The sequence below is a fragment of the Moschus berezovskii genome, chromosome 15, assembly GCF_049115385.1.
Source record: "Moschus berezovskii isolate FMDL1 chromosome 15, NW_MosBer_1.0, whole genome shotgun sequence".
Taxonomy (NCBI): Eukaryota; Metazoa; Chordata; class Mammalia; order Artiodactyla; family Moschidae; genus Moschus; species Moschus berezovskii.
In genome coordinates, this window is record NC_142474.1 from 76,885,945 (window position 1) to 76,908,050 (window position 22,106).

The 22,106-nt window shown below is 40.2% G+C and overlaps 1 protein-coding gene across 10 annotated transcripts in view; it reads left to right on the forward strand.

The window, feature by feature from the left end:
• Positions 1-22,106, forward strand: part of PLCB4 (phospholipase C beta 4) — a 489,193-nt gene that overhangs the window by 433,634 nt on the left and 33,453 nt on the right. For all 10 annotated transcript variants that reach the window (XM_088844295.1, XM_088844296.1, XM_055426743.2 and 7 more), the window contains 4 exons: positions 11,391-11,479; positions 12,229-12,379; positions 18,149-18,198; positions 18,335-18,400. In XM_088844295.1, coding sequence (XP_088700421.1) covers positions 11,391-11,479; positions 12,229-12,379; positions 18,149-18,198; positions 18,335-18,400 — 356 coding nt within the window. The remainder of the gene's footprint in view (positions 1-11,390; positions 11,480-12,228; positions 12,380-18,148; positions 18,199-18,334; positions 18,401-22,106) is intronic.

Here is a 22,106-nt window from a genome sequence, read left to right on the forward strand (position 1 = left end):
TAGGATCTGCGTGGGTGTTGAGGAGCATGTGATGGCCACGGGGCATCAGCAGATGGATTCAGTCTTGTTCCACATATTTGCACTTAGAAAGCAATGGTGCATAATACGTAGTACATTTTAAAGATAGTTATATAAATAAATGTATTGGAAGACTTAAAGGTTTTGCCTTTACACGTGTTGCTTTTCGAATGAAACTCTAATTCATTCTAGGGAAATGGGCTATTCGAATAGAAAAGGGAAAGATACAGTTTTTTGAGCTCCTGCTTTGTGCCAAGTGCTTTACAAAAATGGAGTCCAGAAATGTGAATTTGTTTAGAGTGGATGTGAGCATATGCAGGTGTATGCTGAAGGAATATCTGTGTTTATCATGTAGTTTATGGCTAGTGTCAATATTTATAAGTATTGATTCACATCTTTAAAAAAAGTCTTGTAACTATTCTTTCCTAAGGTGTCTTTGTAGTATTTCTCTCAAAAGCAATTGAAACTGCTATACTACATCATCTTTGATGGGATTCTTCAGTTGATGTCTTAGCCTCAGATTTGATGTTCAAAGACTGTTTATTCAGAATTCTCTGGACATTTCTCACGTACGTGAAGAAACCAAGGACAGACATTCTGAGGGTTTATTTAAGTAACTTACCTGAAAATAGAAAAATAAGAATAAGAGAACTTTTTCCAAATTTCCAGTCTTCTTGACAGCCTCTTGATTCCCACAGTGTGTTTATATTTCATGTGCTTAACTAACCTCCCACATTCATGTCTGAACATTTATGTGCTGAACCAGCATACCAGGCGATCAATAGACCCCTTGTGCCCTAGAACATTTACAGTCTTTGTTGATTCTGTAGGAAAAAGTTCAAAATGAAATTCTGCACCATTGCACTTCAACAGTTTCTGGGGGGGTGGGAAGAAAGTGGTCGATAAACATCTCCAGGTTTTTATGTAGCTAAAGAAAGAAAATATGGATGCCTTCACTTATTCTACTAATGTGTTTATCAGGTTTTACTCTGTAAAAAGCAAAGTAGCTACATATCAGAAAAAAATTCTGATGACATAAAAAATTTTAAAAGGGTCATTCATCCAATCCCCAGGATGAACTCTGTTACCATATGGGTCTCTATTCCTATCTCATTTTTCTCTTTACTTTTTAATAAAACTGGATCTTTCTGTGGTGTCTCATTTACATTCATATTTCAGAGGCAATTTTTTTCATAATTTTTAGAGTATTTTCCCCATTTATTGAGATATTTTTATTGTCTGCTTAAGATTCCATTTTATGTATGCTATAATTTATCATGTTATTAATGTATTGAAGTCAATTCTACTTTTCATTCTTATGAACAATATTGCATCTAAGAACCCTAAATGTAAAGCTTTGGGAATATTAGTGATTATTTCCTACAGATGAATTCTTTCAAGTGGATTTGTTGCATCAAGAAATGTATATATATTTAAAGGTCTAGATTGTTGTTTTTGTTCAGGCACTAAATTGTGACGACTCTTTGTGGCCCTACGGGTTGTAGCATGCCAGGCTCCTCTGTCCTCCACCATCTCCCAGAGTTTGTTCAAATGCATGTCAGTGATGTTATCTACCATCTCATCCTCTGCCACCTGCTTCTCCTGTTGCCTTCAATCTTTCCCAGCTGACTCTTTTCCAGTGTGTCAGCTCTATGTATCAGGTGGCCAAAGAATTGAAGCATTACCTTTAGCATCTGTCCTTCCAATGAATATTCAGGGTTGATTTCCTTTGGGATTGACTGGTTTGATCTCCTTGCAGTCCAAGGGACTCTCAAGAATATTCTCCAGCACCACAATTCGAAGCCATCAGTTCTTCAGCGCTCAGCCTTTTTTATAGTCTGACTCATATCCATACATGTCTGCTGGTAAAACAATACTTTGATTATATGGACCTTTGTCGGCAAAGTGATGTCTGCTTTTTAATACTCTGTCCAGGTTTGTTATAGCTTTCCTTCCAAGAAGCAAGCAAGCATCTTTAATTTCATGGCTACAGTCACTGTCTACAGTGATTTTGGAGCTCAAGAAAATAAAATCTGTCACTGTTTCCACTTTTTCCTCATCTATTTGCCATGAAGTGATGGGACTGGATGCCATGATCTTAGTGTTTTGAATGTTGAGTTTTAAACCAGCTTTATTCTCCACTTCTTTCCCCCTCATCAAGAGTCTCTTTAGTTCCTCTTTACTTCTGCCATTAGAATGGTATCATCTGCATATCTGAGGTTGTTGATATAGCTCTTGGCAATCTTGATTCCAGTTTGTGATTCATCCAGCCTGGCATTTTGCATGATGTACTCTGCATAGAAGTTAAGCAGGGCAACAATATATATCCTTGTCATACTCCTTTCCCAATTTTGAGCCAGTCCATTATTCCATGTCTGGTTCTAACTGTTGCATCTTTACCTGCATACAGGTTTCTCAGAAGACAAGTAATATGGTCTGGTATTCCCATTTCTTTAAACATTTTCCACAGTTTGTTGTAATCCACACAGTCAAAGGCTTTAGCATAGTCAATGAAGCAGAAGTAGACATTTTTCTGGAATTCCTTTGCTTTCTCTATGATCCAGTGAATGTTGGAAATTTGTACCTCTGGTTCTTCTTCCTCTTCTAAACTGTATATCTAGAAGTTCTTGGTTAAGGTACTGTTGAAGCCTAGCTTGAAGGATTTTGAGCATAGTCTTACTAGCAAGTGAAATAAGTGCAGTTGTCCAGTAGTTTGAGCATTCTTTAGCATTACCCTTCTTTGTGATTGGAAGGAAAACTGACCTTTTCCAGTCCTTTGGCCACTGCTGAGTTTTCCAAATTTCCTGACATATTGAATACAGGACTTTAACAGCATCATCTTTTAGGATTTGAAATAGGTCAGTCGGAATTCCATCACCTCCACTAGGTTTGTTCATATTAATAGTAATGCTTCCTAAGGCTCACTTGACTTCACACTCCAGGATGTTTGACTCTAGGTGAGTGATCACACTATCATGGCTATCTAGGTGATTAAGATTTGTTTTGTGTTGTCCTTCTGTGTATTCTTGCCACCTCTTCTTAATCTCTTCCATTTCTTTTAGGTCCTAACCAGTTCTGTCCTTTATTGTGCCCATCCTTGCATGAAATAGTCCCTTGGTATCTCTAATTTTCTTGAAGAGATCTCTAGTCTTTCCCATTCTATTTCTTTGCATTGTTCACTTTAAAACACTTTCTTATCTCACCTTCCTATTTTCTGCAACTCTGCATTCAGATGGGTGTATCTTCTTCCCCTTTCTCCCTTCCCTTTTGCTTCTCTTCTTTCCTCAGTTATTTGTAAAGCCTCCTCAGACAACCACTTTGCCTTCTTTCATTTCTTATTCTTGGGGATGGTTTTGGTCACCACATCCTGTAGAATGTTACAAGCCTTGATCGATAGTTCTTCAGGCACTCTGTCTACCAAATCTAATCCCCTGAATCCATTCATTATCTCCACTGTATAGTCATACAGGATTTGATTTAGGTCATACCTGAGTGACCAAGTGGTTTTCCCTACTTTCTTCAAATGAAGCTTGAATTTTGCAATAATGTGCACATGATCTGAGCTACAATCAGCTCCAGATCTTGTTTTTACTGTATATATAGAGCTTCTCCATCTTTGGCTGCAAAGAACATAATCAATCTGATTTTAGTACTGACCATCTGGTGATGTCCATGTGTAGAGTCATCTCTTGTGTTGTTGGAAGAGGTTGTTTGCTCTGACCAGCATGTTCTCTTGACAAAACTCCGTTAGCCTTTGCCCTGCTTCATTTTCTACTCCAAGGCCAAACTTGCCTGTTCCTCTGGGTATCTCTTGACTTCATACTTTTGCATTCCAGTCCCCTATGATGAAAAGGACATCTTTTTTGGGTGTTAGTTCTAGAAAGTGTATAGGTCTTTATAGAACCAGTCGACTTCAGCTTCTTTGGCATCAGTGGTGGGAGCATAGACTTGGATTACTGTGATGTTGAATGGTTTGCCTTGGAAAGAAACTGAGATTGTTCTGTCATTTTTGAGTTTGCACCAAAGTACTGCATTTCAGACCCTTTTGTTGACTATGGTGGCTATCCATTTCCTTAAGGGATTCTTGCCCACAGTAGTAGATATAATGGTCATCTGAATTAAATTCACCCATTCCAATTGATTTTAGTTCACCAAGTCCTTAAGATATCAATGTTCAATCTTGTCATGTCCTGCTTGACCATGTGCAATTTACTAACATTCCAGATTCCTATGCAATATTGTTCTTCACAGCTTCAAACTTGACTTTCACCACCAGCCACATCCACAACTGAGTATTGTTTCCACTTTGGCCCAGGCACTTCTTTCTTTCTGGGGCTATTAGTAGTAGCCCTCTGCTCTTCCCCAGTAGCATACTGGACACCTTCTGGCCTGGGGAACTCATTTTCCAGTGTCATGTCTTTTTGCCATTTTGTACTGTTCATGGAGTTCTCATGGCAAAAAGTCTAGAGTGGTTTGCCATTTCCTCCTCCAGTGGACCACGATTTGTCAGAACTCTTCACCGTGACCCATCTAGCATGGGTGTCCCTTTGACCTGGCTCATAGCTTCCTTGAGTTACGCAAGTCCCTTTGCCGCACCAGGCTGTGACCCATGAAGGGGATGGAAATGGCCCTGAACCCCAAAATAGCTGATATTTTTAAAAAATACAAATGAGACTTCCCTTAAGACCAGAAGAAAGGAGCAAGTGAGAAAAGGCAGATTGATTTATTTTTAAAAAGAAAGTTTCCAGAGCTAAGTATCTGGGAAATTTTAGCTCACTCTTGTGGGTTTATACGGTTATAACTTTGTGTGCATGCATCCCTTCCCTGTTAGATGTTCAGTGTGACTGATCCCTAGATAAGCCTATTCACACTCCGTCATTGTTAATCCACATTTAAAATTAATTGTTGCTACACTGGTTTGTCCTGTGGAGCACTGAACTACACAGTGGGGTAGCCAGGCACAGTGTTCCTCCAACGTGAGGGATGATGCCCCGTGAAATGTCAGATTGGCACCGAAGAAAGATTCCAAGTTTACTTGAATATGCAACACTTTGACCAAGAACATGTAGCACTCTGGCCAAGAATATGCCAGATTTGTTTAACTGCTTCCTGAAATAATTTTTTTCCAGGATGAGGCAAGGAAAAAATGAATAACATTTTCAGAGTTATGCAAGGCTATAGAAGTATGATATTTTGAGTCATGGCTTCTCACTTTCTGGTTATACATCATTTTAAATGTGATTCTTAAAATCCGTTTCTTTGATAGGCAGTATAAATCAAGTCTATATTTGAATGTACATAATATATGCATATATATTGCCTTTCAAAGAAGGAAACTGATTTTTATGTGCCTGTACATATCTGTGTATACAAAGTATATATTTAAAACTCAAATGTATATGTCTCTGGTCAGAGGAGAAACTGAGATACAATATAAAAATCATCTAACAGTGGGTAGGATGGGCACTGGCCCCCTAATCCTGAGCCTTTTGTCCTTGGTTGGATAATTTTGGCAGAACTGTTCCAGGTATGCAGTAGCTGCTTCTGCCACCTGCCACCATGTGGCAAAATTATGTGTTACAGAAGTATCTAATTCACAATTCAGAACTGCCAGGAATGATTACCTGTTTCAAATAACCTGCTAACCTAAAGCCTGGTTCAAACATTTAGCCCTTTTTTAATCTCCTTTTTGTGTATTGTGATTGAATTTGAACAAGCCTTATATACACTTTTTGTAATTTTGTTGCCATTTGACTACACTATTCTGCTTAGTCATGCTTAGTGGTGTCCGACTCTTTGTGACTCCATGGACCATAGCCTGCCAATCTCCTCTGTCCATGGGATTCTCCAGGCAAGAATTCTGGAGTGGCTTGCCATGCCCTCCCCCAGGGGATCTTCCTAACCCAGGAATTGACCCAGGTCTCCCACTTTTAAGCAGATTCTTCATTGTCTGAGCCACCAGGGAAACCAAAGAATACTATTGCTGCTACTGCTACTACTGCTAAGTCACTTCAGTCGTGTCCGACTCTGTACGACCCCATAGACGGCAGCCCACCAGGCTCCCCTGTCCCTGGGATTCTCCAGGCAAGAACAATGGAGTGGGTTGCCATTTCCTTCTCCAATGCATGAAAGTGGAAAGTGAAAGTGAAGTCACTCAGTCGTGTCCAACTCTTCACAACCCCGTGGACTGCAGCCTACCAGGCTCCTCCATCCATGGGATTTTCCAGGCAAGAGTACTGGAGTGGGTTGCCATTGCCTTCTCCCGCATTGCACGCAGACGATTTAACCTCTAAAAATACTATTAGACTGAATTTATTATTGAATTCTATTATACTGCATGTTGTCAATTTTTTAAATGAATGTGTAACTGCAAATAAGATATCTCATTAAAACTCTAACGATAAAGCAGAGTTTCAGGATAACTTCCCAGTAGTTTCCAGCATTGTTAATACTGGTAATAGAAGATAGATTTAAGTAATGATATTCATCCAACTAATGGATGAATCTGAAGCATCTTATTTTGTTGTGTAATTGAGGCTACCTCTACATAATCCTACAGCAGATGGTGGACCAGGGTCTCTCAGTCAGCTTGTCCATTAGTACAAAACAATATGCGACTTCATTTACAAAATGTTTTGTAGCTATATTTTATAAAATTCTAGGTCAGAATCAGTCCTCCAGGCTGAGGTCAAGACATTGCCACAGTAAACAGAATACCACAGGATTTAAATTCACTTTCCCCAAGATGGGCTCATGGCCTGACCTGGGAATGTCCAGAGGTTGATGGGGCCTCCTTAACAATGATAAAGCTTTGTGAGTTTAAGCACACATGAAAGATGGATACCCAAGAATTTAAGTAGCAGAACTTTTATTTCTCAATCCTGTTGGTAAACAGATTTACCACAAACTGGTAGACTTGAAAAAATAGAAACTTCTCTCACAGTTCTGGAAACTAGAAGTTTGAAACAAAGGAGCTGGCAAGGCCATGTTCCCTCTAGAGACTGGAAAACATCCTTCCTTTTCTCTTCATAGCATCTCCTGATTGCTGCAGTCTGCCTCCACCAAAACCTGGCCTTTCTTTATATCTCTGTGCGTCCTGTTCTCTTCTTATAAATATACTAGTCATGGGATTTAGGACCAGGCCTATTCCAGAATGGTCTCATCTCAGTCCTTAACTGACTACATGTGCAAAGACTCTATTAGTTAATAGAATCATAAGTGGACGTTAAATTTTGTGAAAAGTTATTCTGCATCTATTGTAATGATTATGTTACTTTTATTCTTCAGGTTGTTAATGTAAACCATCATGCTGATTTGCAGATATTGAGCCATCTTTGCATTGCTGGCATAAATCCCAATGATCATGGTATATGATCTTTTCAGTGTATTGTTGAATTTTATTTGCTAATATTTTCTTGAAGATTTTTGTATCTATGTTCATCAGTGATATTGGCCTATGATCTCCTTTTTTGTGTGATTCTCTGTCTGGTTTTGGTATCAGGGTGAGGCTGGCCTTGTAGAATGAGTTCAGAAACATTCTTCCCTCTGAAAGTTTTTGGCTAGTTTGAGAAAAATAGGTGTTGACTCTTCTCTAAATGTTTGGTAGAATTCACCCATGAAGCCCTCTGGTCCTAAACTTTAGTTTGTATGGAGTTTCTTTTTATTGTTATTGTTACTGATTTCATTGCAAGTAATTGGTTTGTTTACATTTATTATTTCTTTTCTATTTGGCCTTGAGTTTGCACATTTCTGGAGATTTATTCATCTCTTCTAGGTTTTCCATTTTATTGGTGTATATATAGGTGTCCATAGTAATTTCTTATGATCCTTTGTATTTCTGTGGTATCAGTTATAACGTCTCTTCTTTCATTTCTGATTTTATTGCTCTTTTTTTTTTCAATTATCACTCTTTCTTTTCTTGTGAGTCTTGCTAATGTTTATTTTGTTCATCTTTTCAAAGAACCAACTCTTAGCAGATTAGACAATGTTAACTAAACCATGTAAAATATGTATTCATATGGAAAATTTTCACAAAAAAGAAAGAAGCTTGGTTAGGATGGAAGAATTATGGATCTTTTGATTCTTTAATAATTTGTTTTATTAGTTTTGTTTTTAGCTGTAAGTGATTAAAGAATTATTTTACTGCTGGAAGGACTACAAATTGCCCTCCAAAAATGTCATATGCTTTCTTCAATGATATTGATATATTGATTGTATATCATTAACAATAAGCAAATATTTATTTTCTAACAAGCCAGTCCCATGGGTCATCCATTAAAGCGTGCTGGTGGGAAGCCAAGGCAGAGTTGATCCAACATGGGAGCGTGTGGGGAGATCACGTCATATAGATGTTCTCAAAGGAAAGGTGGGCAACTTCAGGGGGACCATCTATGCTTTAATTTGCCCCCTAAGAGTGTGGACAGGTGGAAAGCAGAGGCATCTGTGAGTCAGACAAAAATGAATCCTCGGTGAGCTTAGCACCACAACAAGCAACCAGGTTCTCTCTGCCTCCAAACTATATGAGGTCATAGCACCTTCTGAACCACATTCACACAACAAGAAAAAGTCATGCCATAGAGCTAAGTGACACATGAGAAAGTGTTGGAATATGGGACACTTTATAGGATACCTGACCTGTCTCCTCCACACGTCTATGCGTTAAGAACAATAAATTGTAGAAGGATTTTTTCTAGGTTAAAAAAAAACATTTAAGACGCATAAGTATCAGAGACATAGTACAGATTTTATATCTTGATTGAAACAAACTAATTGTAAATAAGGGGAATTTTTGTTGTTCATTTGCTAAGTCTAACTCTTTGCAACCCCATGGACTGCAGCACACCAGCCCTCTCAGTCTTCCGCTGTCTTCTGGAGTTTGCTCAAATTCATGTCCATTGAGTCGGTGATCTATTTAACTATCCCACCCTCTGCCACCCGCTTCTCCTTTTGTGTTCTATCTTTCCCAATATCGGGGTCTTTTCCCATTAGATAGACCATGTATTATATCACAGTAAGGAATTAGTGCAAATTTTGTTCATACTGATAAGGTTGGCCCTGGAAAAAAATCTCCCTTCTTATTTAAAGATACAGAAATAATTAGTACTGAAACATTATGATGTCTGGAATTTGCCTTAAAATATTTCATCAGAGAAAAAAGAGAGAAAGAAAAAAAGGGAATTTTAGAGAAAGGAAGTATGGCAAACTGTTCACAGTTGTTGGGACTTCATCATCAATATATGGGGAGTTATTTTATTTGTCTCTCTATTTTTGCACACGTTGGAAAAGTTCCATGATAAAAGAGTTCCTGTCCTCTGTGTTCAGTCGTGTCTGATTCTTTGCAACCCCTTAGACTATAGTCTGCCAGTCTCCTCTGTCCTTGGAATTTTCCAGGCAAGAATATTGAATTGGATTGCCATTTCCTTCTTCAGGGTATCTTCCCAACCCAGGGACTGAACCCACGTCTCTAGTGTCTCCTGCATTGACAGGCAAATTCTTTACCACTAGTACCACCAACATAGATAAATACATTCCTAGAACATTAACTTCCGAAAACTTCTGTGATTTTTCCTGAGCAAGCTTTCAGGGCTATTTGTTGATATTCCCCATTATAAGTCAAAGATTTCTTAGGGACTGTGAGTAATAACTAGAATCAAACCTTCTCATCCACCCCTGACAGGAGAAAAAATTCCATGAAAAACAATTTGGCAAGGACTCCCAAAAGGACAAATACCTTTATGCATCATTCTGACTTCCAGAAACTTATCCTATGAGCATAGGCAAAAATATACTATGACATGTTCACAGACATTCCCTGGAGTACTGTTTATAATGTCAGTGAGCTGGAAGTAATGGAGTGGTCCATCAAGAAGAAGCTAGTTAGGCAAGTTATGGCCAATCAACAGATGGAATATTTAAGTAGCCCTTAAAAATAATGTAGGAGATCTGTATTGCTGATATGGAAGTGTTTTTAAGATATGTGAAGTTAAACATAAAAACAGGTATGAAAAACTATGAACCCGTACAGCAATTACCCTTCAATTAAAAATAAATAAAAATTTTTAAAGAGTAAAAAAATCTTTAAAGAAAAATGAAGAAAAATAAGGATAACGTGAAGTTTCAAGTTTGATGTGGCACATACTTGTACACGTTGGTCATGACAGACAAAAAGAGGGCAGGGCAGCTAAAGCAGCCCCTGCCCCCATGTCAGGCAATGAAGGAGCTCAAATGAAGCAAAAATGTTGGTGTGAACTGTATTAACACTTTAAAATTTTAAAAATAGCATTTCTAAAAAAAAAAAACTACTATGAACCCATTTGAGGTTTTAAAAGATAGGAAGATATAAGAGATGGATAGCAGTAGTTACCTGCTGGATGTGGAATGGGTGGGAGAAAAGATGTTTACTTTTTGTTTTATATATTTGAATGTTTAACCTATGTGTATACTATTTTCCATTTTAAAAGATAAAAAAGTGTAAGAAAAAATTTAAAAATCATATGAATGTAATTAGGAAGGTGATTCTGCTAGGGGAAAATTTTTTAATGCACAGCTTTTAAAAGTTATAGGTGGTGTACTGTTTTAAGGTTATAAAAATAATGATTCCTTCTATAGTACTGACAAATTATGCAAAATTACATGAAAGTCTGTTTGAAAATACTTGGAGCTATATAAAGATGAAACTATATAATGAAGCTATATAAAAGATGAAACTTCGGGAGGGGGAACTCATGTACACCTGGGGCAGATTCATGTCAATGTATGACAAAACCAACCAGTATAATATTGTAGAATATTTAGCCTCCAATAAAAACAAAAATTAAAAAAAAAAAAGTTATAGCAGAGAAAACACTGGAGAAATAGTTCTTTTTATCTACATGGAATTGAAATTGGCTTTAAAGATGCATTAGCCTCTGTATCTCATCAGACTCTCGGCGGCATCTACTGTGCTCCAGGTCCTGATTCGCTGAACACAGTGCCGCTCCTGCGCTGTGAGCAGGGCGAGTGCTCTCAGTCCTAACTGTCATACAAAGAAACTGAGTCTGGAAGCATTAATCACCCTACTCAAAGTCGCACAAGTTCAGCATCAGACCCCAAAGCCATTCACTTAGCTTCCCTTGTCTCCCTGTCTTCTTTATCTGGGAGAAAATTAGAGGGAAATTAAGAAAATCATCTGGCCTTTTATTCTTCCCTTCCGTATTTTATTTTTGCTTTCAACATCTAACTGTGTTTTTCTAGCCTTGTTTTACATCCTAGGAGGAGGTACATGACGGAAGGCATTATGGGAGTTGGCGGTGATGAGTGGTTTATTAGCTGAATTTTCTTAGGTGTTTCAGTGAAACAGAGAATTCACAGCACGGTGACTTTTTCCCCTGCAGATATTGTGGATGCTTTATCAGATCCAAAGAAATTTCTTTCCATTACGGAAAAGAGAGCGGATCAAATGAGAGCTATGGGCATTGAAACTGTAAGTAGCAACAGTCAGTTAAGACAGGTAGCAGTGGCCAAGGAAGGACAGCTGAGTGGGGGAGGTTGTCTGACTGATTACAAGAGTAAGACCAAATCACAAATTAATAGAACAAGTTCAAAAGTGGTTTTTGAAACTGAACTTCCATTTCAACAAAACAGTTTCAAAAGTCTATGAGGATGTAGCATATTTAATAAACTGTGACCCACTTCATTACTATGACTTCACTCACATCTGGGGACCCTGGCCCCTTTAGAAATGAAATGTAAACACCCATAACGCTTTTAGGAACATTTAAATATGGGATGCTTTTGTGAGACACTGAAATACAGTTCACCTAAACCAGTGAATAGATAAAATTGGCATTTACTCTTGTTTGCTTTTTACTAGTCTTATATCTAGCCTTCAATGCCAGTGTACCATCGTGGTGTTTCATTCCTTGTTTTTAAAGTTCCCCTTACTCCTCAGTTTAGAGTGGAGACAGAAATCTCTCCAGTAGCTTGAAAAAGAGAAGGTATAGCCTGCTTATTACAAAAGAGCTGCACCTGCTTTCCTTGGCTTCCTCTTTTGGCTCAGATCTGAGGAAACCATATGTTTACTCCTGAAGCAGAGATCTATTTCGGGAGTAAAGGCTAGGATACAGAGGAGCAGTTGATGGTACAGATTGGGTTCAGTAGAAGGGAGAATGTACAAGACATCTGACTTATAGGTGGCATTCATTTGGGTCAATATAAGCATTTCTGTTCCAGAGTGACATCGCCGATGTGCCCAGTGACACTTCAAAGAACGACAAGAAAGGGAAAGCCAACACAGCCAAAGCAAATGTGACCCCTCAGAGCAGCTCGGAGCTCAGGCCAACCACCACAGCTGCCCTGGGGGCTGGCCTGGAGGCCAAGAAAGGTAAGAGAGAGTTGTCTGGGCTCCTTATCTGTTCCAGCAGTTTTCGAAACTTTGATGCGGATATTTAGAACTGTTAATTTTGCCAGTTTTCATGGCTCCATAAAACTCAAGAGCAGCAGGTTTTCTGTGGGTTGAACAAATTTCTCAGTTTCTCTGAGTGGATAACAGGAAAGCAGTGTTTCATCTGCTAGATCCCATTCACCCTAGTTAATACCGCATACAATATCAGTAGACCTAGAAATGTTGAAATTTGGTACTCTTTTTGTGAAAAAAAAAAAAAAAAAAAAGACATTCACAGAGTGAGCTTAGCAAAGCCATTCCCTCTCTCCTGCAGGTACCACCATAAGCGTGGGCAGTAAGTTCATGAACCAGCAGAATAACGATTGTTCCTGACATTCCTAGATTCCCTTTTTGCTAATTTTGCCCCATGGGTAGATATTCAGCATCCATGATTATTTATTTGTAACATTATCAGATGGGCATCTGAAGGCCAGTTCTCTGAGGTTACCTGTAGATATAATGGAAGAGCATAAGAGGTGGCACTACAAAGAATTAACGTGTTCCATGTGCTAATATGGAACTGTACTGTATGGGAATAACTGTATTGATTTTTGAAAGTTGATTTCCATTCTTATTGTTCAGGCATCCATTCTGATTGGATGGTTCCTGTTCCATATGATAATTAAATATTTTAAATATCCTCCTTAACCATGAATCATTTACTAAACTCAGTTTTGTTACTTTAAGAATTTCTCTTTTTCCTAATGGTTTTCTGTTCAGTATAAACAGCTCCCATTTGTATGTGAATTCAGCATCTTTGGTGTAAGAAAGTCAAATTGTCTGTGTACTTAAGTACACACAGTGCTGCAGTTTAAGGTAAGAAATGACAGGCTTTCCTTAACTGAAGCAGTGTGGTAATTTAGCAGGAAACTCAATGTGCATTGAGCTTTGTGAAACAAATTAGGAAATGAGATGGCACAAAAGCAGCTCAAATTGTACTCTGCAGCTGTATGTCTGTTCCTCCCTGGAAAGAACATGGAACAAGGTAATGATGCAGGATATGGGCTTTCCATCCAGCAGTCTTTCTTAACATCAGCCTCTCAGACAGAGACAGGCAGTGGAAAATGGGAGAGTTTTTGTTTAGTTAAAGTTCTTGTGTCATGCTCACCAGCACAGAAAGACATTAGTGGCCTGAAAAGGCAGTGTGACCAGCTAACAGATGAGAAATGGAATATTGCCTGCCATATCAGTAAACAAAGGATGTCACAGTCATCAGCAGCTGTAGCCTCCACTGATTGGGAGCTGTTGAGTCCTGAGGGAACTCAGGAAAGAAAGAATACCCGCCATCCAGCAGCCATCAGACTGCAGCCACTCCCTAGGGTGAGCCCCGGGGAAACTCAGTATGTGGAAACACAGGATTCTGGCCCCAGACAGCAGAGGTACAGATGAAGGGAATGATTTTAGTGTCATCAGCAGCTGTGGCCTCCACTGATTGGGAGCTGATGAGTCCTGAGGGAACTCAGGAAGGAAAGAATACCTGCCATCCAGCAGCCATCAGACTACAGCCACTCCCTAGGGTGAGCCCCGGGGAAACTCAGGATGTGGAAACACAGGACTCTGGCCCCAGACAGCAGAGGTACAAATGAAGGGAATGATTTTAGTGAGCCTAAATTCTTGCATCTTCCCATACATAGAGAAGTGCTGAATTTCTTAACTTGACATACCTGGTTTCTTTAAATAACAGTCATTCAGACTACCTGCCCTTTGTTGCAAAACTCCCTAGCTCCTCCCTTCGCCAATTTGGAGCAGTTTTTCAGAGCTCTCTGAAATGCTCTCTCCCAAACTGCAGGCCTCATTTTGTCCCCAAATAAAGCCTAACTTGCAACTCAACACAATGTGCAGATTTTTTTCAACACAAAACACAGAAGTGATCCTAGTTATAGAAGGGACCATGATTGTGTTCAGAACTGTTTCACTTCTGGTCCAAATAAGATTAAACAGCAAGGAGCCACTGGAAGAAGCTCTCCTTTCCCCTCCTCCCCTTGACCAACACCCTGAGTAAGAGGGTCTACACACTGATTCATTTTGGCCTTTTGTTCAGAAGACTTGGGAGCCTCCTCTAAGGCACAGTGATCAGTTCTACGAAAAATGCCTTCACACCTTCAGGAACCTCACAATGAGACAGGCTTCCACACTGTGGCCAGGTGGTGTTCATGAGACCTGACTGCACAGAAATGGGAGGAAGGGAGTCCCTTCCAGCAAGGGCTCAGAGGAGACTCAAGGATAGGATCCTAACTGAGCTAGGCCTTGAAACCCAGATCTGACATGAGCAGGGAGAGAAGGTGGAGGAGCCCAGGCAGAGACCAAGGCCACACAGGAAGCAACCTGGGCAGGAAAGGGGGCAGGGCGAGTCTGATCTGGAGATGGCCTAGGACCGCCCAGGATGGAGAATGTCCCCCGAGGGTTTGTTAGACGGTTAGTACAGTCTTGGTGGGATTAGTCTTTAAAAAGAGGGTATAAGTGATAAGGGCCAGTGAAGAATTAGGGTATTTATGCCTCTAATTTAACACTTACCACATTGTATTTATATTATGTATTTATTCATGTGGTATTTATATAACATGATAATAACCAGAGAAAGGAGTTATTGCAGCAAGACCATTCCTCTGTCATCCAGTATGTCCCTGGAACCATGCCTAGTGAAGATCTAGAGCCTCTTCTCTTAGGAAGTAAATGGCTGGTGAATGAACAAGCCATGCTAACAGCAAGGAGAGCCTGGATGAGGCTGGATGTACTCAGAGGGAGAGGAAGCATGGAAATCAGTTGGTGACTTGGGTGTCAGTTTTAGGGGGAAATAACTCAGGGACTTCAAGCACAGGTCATGGAAAGAGATGGTACCATTGGGTGAAGCAGAGAACTTAAGAGGAGGAACAGTTTTGAGTAAGATAAGTCTTGTCCTGGACATCATCACATTCAAGCCGTTGGGGGTGCATCTGGGCAGAAGCACGCAGCAGCAGAACTGTGGGAGGCCAGGAGGTGGGAGACAGGGGAGAGGGAGAGACAGGGAGGATGCGAGCTGCTTAGAAAGGTACAGGAATGGAAGCACACAGACAATAAGAAAGATGTGTGAGAAGAATGGGTTTGGGAAGGAAGTGTAGACAGTCCAGAGGAGTTAAGACTGCAAAATTACTGTTGAATCAGGGATGCTTGGGTGATGAGAGTGGAAACCAGGTTAGAAAAACTGATGATTGGTGATATAAAATGGTTGCTGTGGAGAACGCTTGCGTGGTGGTAGGAGCCAGTGAAGAGAAGGAGAGGGAAAATGCCAGAGAGGGGTGTACAGTGAAACAGACTCTGAGGAAGAGCCAAATTGAGAGAAAGGAAATGGTCCTGCTGCGTGAGGAAGGAAGAAAGGTGTTCTGTCTGAGCCACGAAGAAGGAGAATTGAAGAGAAGTCCTACGGCAGGAAGGAAGCGTCCAGTGGTGCCCAACAGCATCTGCTGTGAGTGTCTGTGAGCATGACGGGCTCTGAAGCTCTACAGATTTCTATTAGACACATGGCCCAATAATAGTAATAACTGCACCAGTGCTGCTTGATGTTCTTTAATTTTAAGTTTAAGCAGTTGAGGAAACTCGACTAGTTGATCTCCAAATTACAGTTTGAAAGAAAAGAAGTCATTTTTAATGAACTGTATTGATAAAAACAAAAACCACATGTACTGAAACATCAACTATTCAAAATCTTTGGGGCCCAAAATTTACAATTTCACCCCTTCTTTCACACCAGGGAAACCTGGAGACCTACACTGTCTGATATAGAAGCCACGGGCCACATGTGGCTCTTTAGGCTTAAAACTAAAAACTTGAGTTTCTCAGGTGCCCTGGACAGTTCCCAGATGGAACATATTCACTTTCACTGGAAGTCCTACTAGACAAGCTGCTCTGGGTATATAGATGGAGCCAGGCGTGTACCAGTTCCTGTTCTGTAGAGTGTGGGTTTTTCCCTAACTTCCTAAACCATTCATAGAAACTATCATTTTTACAATGTGTCTTTCTCTAAAAAAAAAAGGCAAAACCAGGGTTGAGGGAGGTTTGTGTTTTCATGTTATTATTGTTGTTTAGTCACTAAGTCGTCTCCAACTCTTTTGCAACCCCATGGACTGTAGCCTGCCAGGCTCCTCTGTCCATGAGATTTTCCAGGCAAGAATACTGGAGTGGGTTGGCATTTCCCTCTCCAGGGGATCTTCCAAACCCCGGGATCAAACTCACATCTCCTGCATTGGCAGGTGGATTCTTTACACTGAGCCACCTGGGAAGCCCTTATGTTTTCATAGGGTCCTGTTAGTCAAGATTTCATTGAACCAAGACCAAAAACTCTCACCAGACTAGATCAGACTCTTAGTATTTGTTAAATCTCTGGAGCACCTTGCATGCCTCCCAATTCTGCATGTTCACTTTATAGAAGAGAGAAAAGAGACCCAAAGATAGGGAGCTCTTTGCAATGCCAGGATAGACCTCCCTGGCCTGCAGTAAAGCCAGGAATTAGCTTGTGATGTCGGACCTCAGAGATCAGAGAATAGTCCCATGATCCCTTGACATCCGTATCACAAAGTGTTAGAGATCAGAAGACTGATTTCTCTCTGCCGTGACTCTTTACTGTCCTTACCACCCTCACCCTGGATGGACACGTCTTCTTAAAATGAGTGCAACTGAAAACCAAGACCCTAGAATTTGCTGCCTCTCTTTCTTGAGTATCTCACACTTAGCTTTGGGATTCCAATGGAAATCAATAGAATGCACATTCATCCTGTTTACCTAAGATGAAAATCTGTAGTCAAACAGAATGTGTTTTGGGATTCACCTACAACTGTGGTTGCCATGACAGCATCTAGCTTAGCATCGCTCCAACAACACGGTGACTTAGTGTATTACTCTAGGTGCTCACGACAGCATCCTGTTCTACAGTGATCTGGTTTCATTATTTTCTATATGTTAAAGGCATTCCTGGGCTTAGTAGCATATCACTTAAATGCTAGAATTAAATTCAGTAAAGGAAAGGGGCTGAAAAAAAAGTTAAGCTGGCAATAGTGTTGGTAGTTAGTGGACTGAGAGGATACATCTTCAAATGCCAAGGTAAAAGCGACTATAATAGATGCTGTTGTGCCTGGTCAGATCTCCTTTATGGGACTGGTGCCCATCCTTCAGCGGTGAGGGACACTGGCCAACTGCCAATCACAGCTGCACTTTTCTCCCTAGTGCTGCCCTCAGACCATGGGAGTCCTCTTGTCTGGAAATGCCTAGAAGGTTTTGTAAAACTTCTGACACCCTAGCTGAGTGATCTGGCATCACACAGGCCCTGTCTCCTTACCTCAAGGTAGAATAACACTGGAGGGCCATTTATGATAACAACTTGCAGGATCAGACCAAGGCTGGGTTTCAGCCAGGAAGACCCGCAGGTTTCTTCCCCCACCCTATAGTGCTTCTCTCACCCACTAGGGGTTTCTCCTGAGAGCCCTCCCATGATAAATCATATGCACATAAACCCTCTTCTCAGTCTCTGCTTGTAGGGGACCTGACCTCAGACAGAAAGGTTTCAGGTAAGTGTCTAGTTAATTGTCCTGTAATAGGAAACCAAGATGTTTATAGCCATAACATGTGTAAAGCTGTTTTAATGTCTTTAGATGCTATTTCGAAACTGAATTTGGTGTGATCATTTATTCTAATTACACAGTAACTTTTTGTTTAATATAAACAGTAACTTTCTTTCAGGTATTGAACTGATCCCTCAAGTGAGGATAGAAGATTTAAAGCAGATGAAGGTAAAATTGCTGGGTCATTTCGCCAGCACTCTTTTGTTCTATTGGTGAAAGGATGTATTTTTGTTTCTCATTGGCTTTCATCATTGTGGTAGTACTACACAAAGCTTATTTGGGATCCCATTTGTTTTTTCTGCAGGCTTACTTGAAGCATTTAAAGAAACAGCAGAAAGAGCTCAATTCTTTAAAGAAGAAACATGCAAAGGTACAGTATTTAGTGTGTGTAGTCAGCATGTGTGTGCAGCTCCGTATGCTGGTTTGTGTGTTTTTTCCTTTAGGATCTCTGATGAAAACCTCTCAGCTAAAACCACTACTTGGAAACTGATACCAGCAGGACCTTCATTTTAACTGGTTAGAAATGAAAATTTAAAAGATACTCCATTTGGTATTGTTTGTCACTGATCTGTAATCTGCATTTCTAATGGTTATTTCAAAAGCATAACAAAGACTCACCCTTTTCAAAATTGTTGAGTAATATGGCAAAATTGTTGAGTAATATCTATCACCTGACTATTGAAAACCAACTCATAGTCTTAGCTTCCGGAGAAGGCAATGGCAAGCCACTCCAGTACTCTTGCCTAGAAAATCCCATGGATGGAGGAGCCTGGTAGGCTGCAGTCCGTGGGGTCGCTAAGGGTCGGGGACACAACTGAGCGACTTCACTTTCACTTTTCACTTTCCACTTTCACACATTGGAGAAGGAAATGGCAACCCACTCCAGTGTTCTTGCCTGGAGAATCCCAGGGAAGGGGGAGCCTGGTGGGCTTCCGTCTATGGGGTCACACAGAGTCGGACACGACTGAAGTGACTTAGCAGCAGCAGCAGCAGTCTTAGCTTCTGGGTACAAAAATTCTTTGAGTCTCTAGCAAACAGTTTGCCCCACACAGTGCATCAGGAGAGATGCTGGTCAGCTCCAAACTTCTCAGCCAGGGGGCCTGGAGAGAGCTATTCTCACTTTTCCCCATTAGGTAAACTCTGCTTGGTGGCCTACTTCTGAAATATTGTTGTTCCTACTTATAGGAAGAGGTCTTTGAACAGTAATCATGACCCCTGCACACTAGGCTTCCCTGTCCTTCACCATCTCCTGGAGCTCACTCAAACTCATGTCCATCGAGTCAGTGGTGCCATTCAACCATCTCATCCTCTGTCGCCCCCTTCTCCTCCTGCCTTCAACCTTTCACAGCATCAGGGTCTTTTCTAATGATTCAGCTCTTCACATCAGGTGGCCAAAGTTATTGGAGCTTCATCTTCAGCATCAGTCCTTCCAATGAATATTCAGAACTGCTTTCCTTTAGGATTGACTGGTTTGATCTTACAGTCCAAAGGACTCTCAAGAGTCTTCTCCAACACCACAGTTCAAAAGCATCAATTCTTCAGCACTCAGCCTTCTTTATGGTTCAACTCTCATATCCATACATGACTACCAGCAAAACTATAGCTTTGACTGTACAGACCTTTGTTAGCAGAGTAATGCTTTTTAATATGCTGTCTAGGTTTGTCATAGCTTTTCTTCCAAGGAGCAAGTATCTTTTAATTTCATGGCTGCAGTCACCATCTGCAGTGATTTTGGAGCCTAAGACAATAAAGTCTGTCACTGTTTCTATTGTTTCCCCATCTATTTGCCATGAAGTGATGGAACCAGATGCCATGATCTTAGTTTTTTGAATTTTGAGTTTTAAGTCAGCTTTTTCACTCTCCTCTGTCACTTTCATCAAGAGGCTCTTTAGTTCCTCTTCACTTTCTGAAATAAGGGTGGTATCATTTGCGTATCTGAGGTTATTGATATTTCTCCCTGTGATCATGATTCTAGCTTGTGCTTCATCCAGCCCAGCATTTCTCATGATGTACTCTGCATATAAGTTAAATAAGCAGGGTGACAATATACAGCCTTGACGTACTCCTTTCTCAATTTGGAACCCGCCCGTTGTTCCATGTCCAGTTCTAACTTTTGCTTCTTGACCTGCATACAGGTTTCTCAGGAGGCAGGTAAAGTGGTCTGGCATTTTCATCTCTTGAAGAATTTTCCACAGTTTGTTGTGATCCACATAGTCAAAGGCTTTAGTGTAGTCAATGAAGCAGATGTTTTTCTCAAATTCTCTTGCTTTCTCTATGATCCTATGGATGTTCTCAGTTTGATCTCTTTTTCCTCTGCCTTTTCCAAATCCACCTTGAACATCTGGAAGTTCTCGGTTCACATACTGTTGAAGCCTAACTTGGAGAATTTGGGATATTACTTTACTAGCATGTGAGATGAATGCAATTGTGCGGTAGTTTGAACATTCTTTGGCATTGTCTTTCTTTGGGATCTGAATGAAAACTGACCTTTTCCAGTCCTGTGGCCACTGCTGAGTTTTCCAAATTTGCTGGCATGTTGAGTGCAGCACTTTAACAGCATCATCTTTTAAGATTTGAAATAGAAACCCAAGATTTGAAAGAATCCAAGTTGCCTTCATTTGCAGAAACAACCTTGAGTTTCTTGGAGTCCCACATTATAATAGAACCAAAACTTAAAAGGAGATTTTAAATCTCCCTAAATTCTACCATCTAAATCTGTGTGAACTTTCATAACAGCCTCAGTGTACATTTTTTGGAGGAAGCCTTCAAAATTCCTTAGGTCACATAATAGAGCCATATTGCACAGTGCTTGCCTGTTGCTTTTCAGAATGCTTTTTGGAAGCATTTCTCAGCAGGCAAATGCATTTCATGGCTTGTTTTCCATATCCTCATGTACTTCAGAAGTTTAAGTCACAAATGTGTGATTATAAACTTATGAATGAATTCCTTCTCCCACATTAAATGCACAGGGGGTCCCTCTTTTCTATTCAGCCTGCTTTGCCAGTATAATTACCAAACTCAGAATTCTATAATCTTTTATATAAAACTACTATTACTAATAAGATTGACGTTTATTTAATGCCACTTTTTTGTTACACATTTTATATACATTCTTAAATTCTCACAGTGTCCCTGAAACCCGAATCATTCCATCCACATTTCAAGCATTAATAAAATGAAATTCAGAGAAGTGAGTTCCTTGCCAAGAGCAATACACCTGATTTATGCTAGTTATAACTGAAGTGCTTTTTATCTATTTTAACTCTCCCAAAGTCTTTCCAAATAATTATTTTCAAATAGTTAAACCTTCCTCTTGACAAACTTTCTGTAATTTTTGAGTCTATAGTAGTTCCCTAATACTTCCCACTATCTCATCTGCGCCAGCTTTTAAGATTAAGGCTATATAGGAATATTTACTTGCCTAATATATACTGAGGTCTGTTCAGCTGACACATTTGTCTTTAAAAGTGAGAAAGGAAAAACTGGTGAAGGAGGTGGGTGGATGGGGTTGAATCTATTACCACAGGACACACTTAGCGCCTGACATCCATTTGATCCTAACACTAATTTTTCTATCTGTCAGTACTTATCAAGTGATAAAACTAGCTAATATATATTGAGGTTGATTTAAGCATTTTTCTTAGGTATTTTATAGCAATTATATAAGAGTACTTTAATTATATTAATATATTACCTCGTATCAATTAGCTTTTGCTGGGTAACAAACTATCCCCAAATGTAGTGAATTTGAAAGCAACCATTTATTTGGCTCTTAATTTTGTGGGTCAGCAGTTTGGGCTGGGTTCAGCTGGATCATTCTTCAGGTCTCACCTAAGTTCACTTCTGTCTGCTGTCACTTGGCAGATGTGGAGAGCTGGATGATTTAGCAGGACCAGTACAGAGTCCTTTCCTCTCTGCTTTCTGTGGTCTCTCATCTTCAGCAGTGGTCCAGACTTGTTCATTTGGCAGGGATCCCACGATCCCAGCCTCAGCTCAGAACTGCACAGCATCGCTTCTACATCCTTCTCTTGGCTACAGTGGTCATGAGGTTGGACCAGGAGGTTGGACCTTCAGCG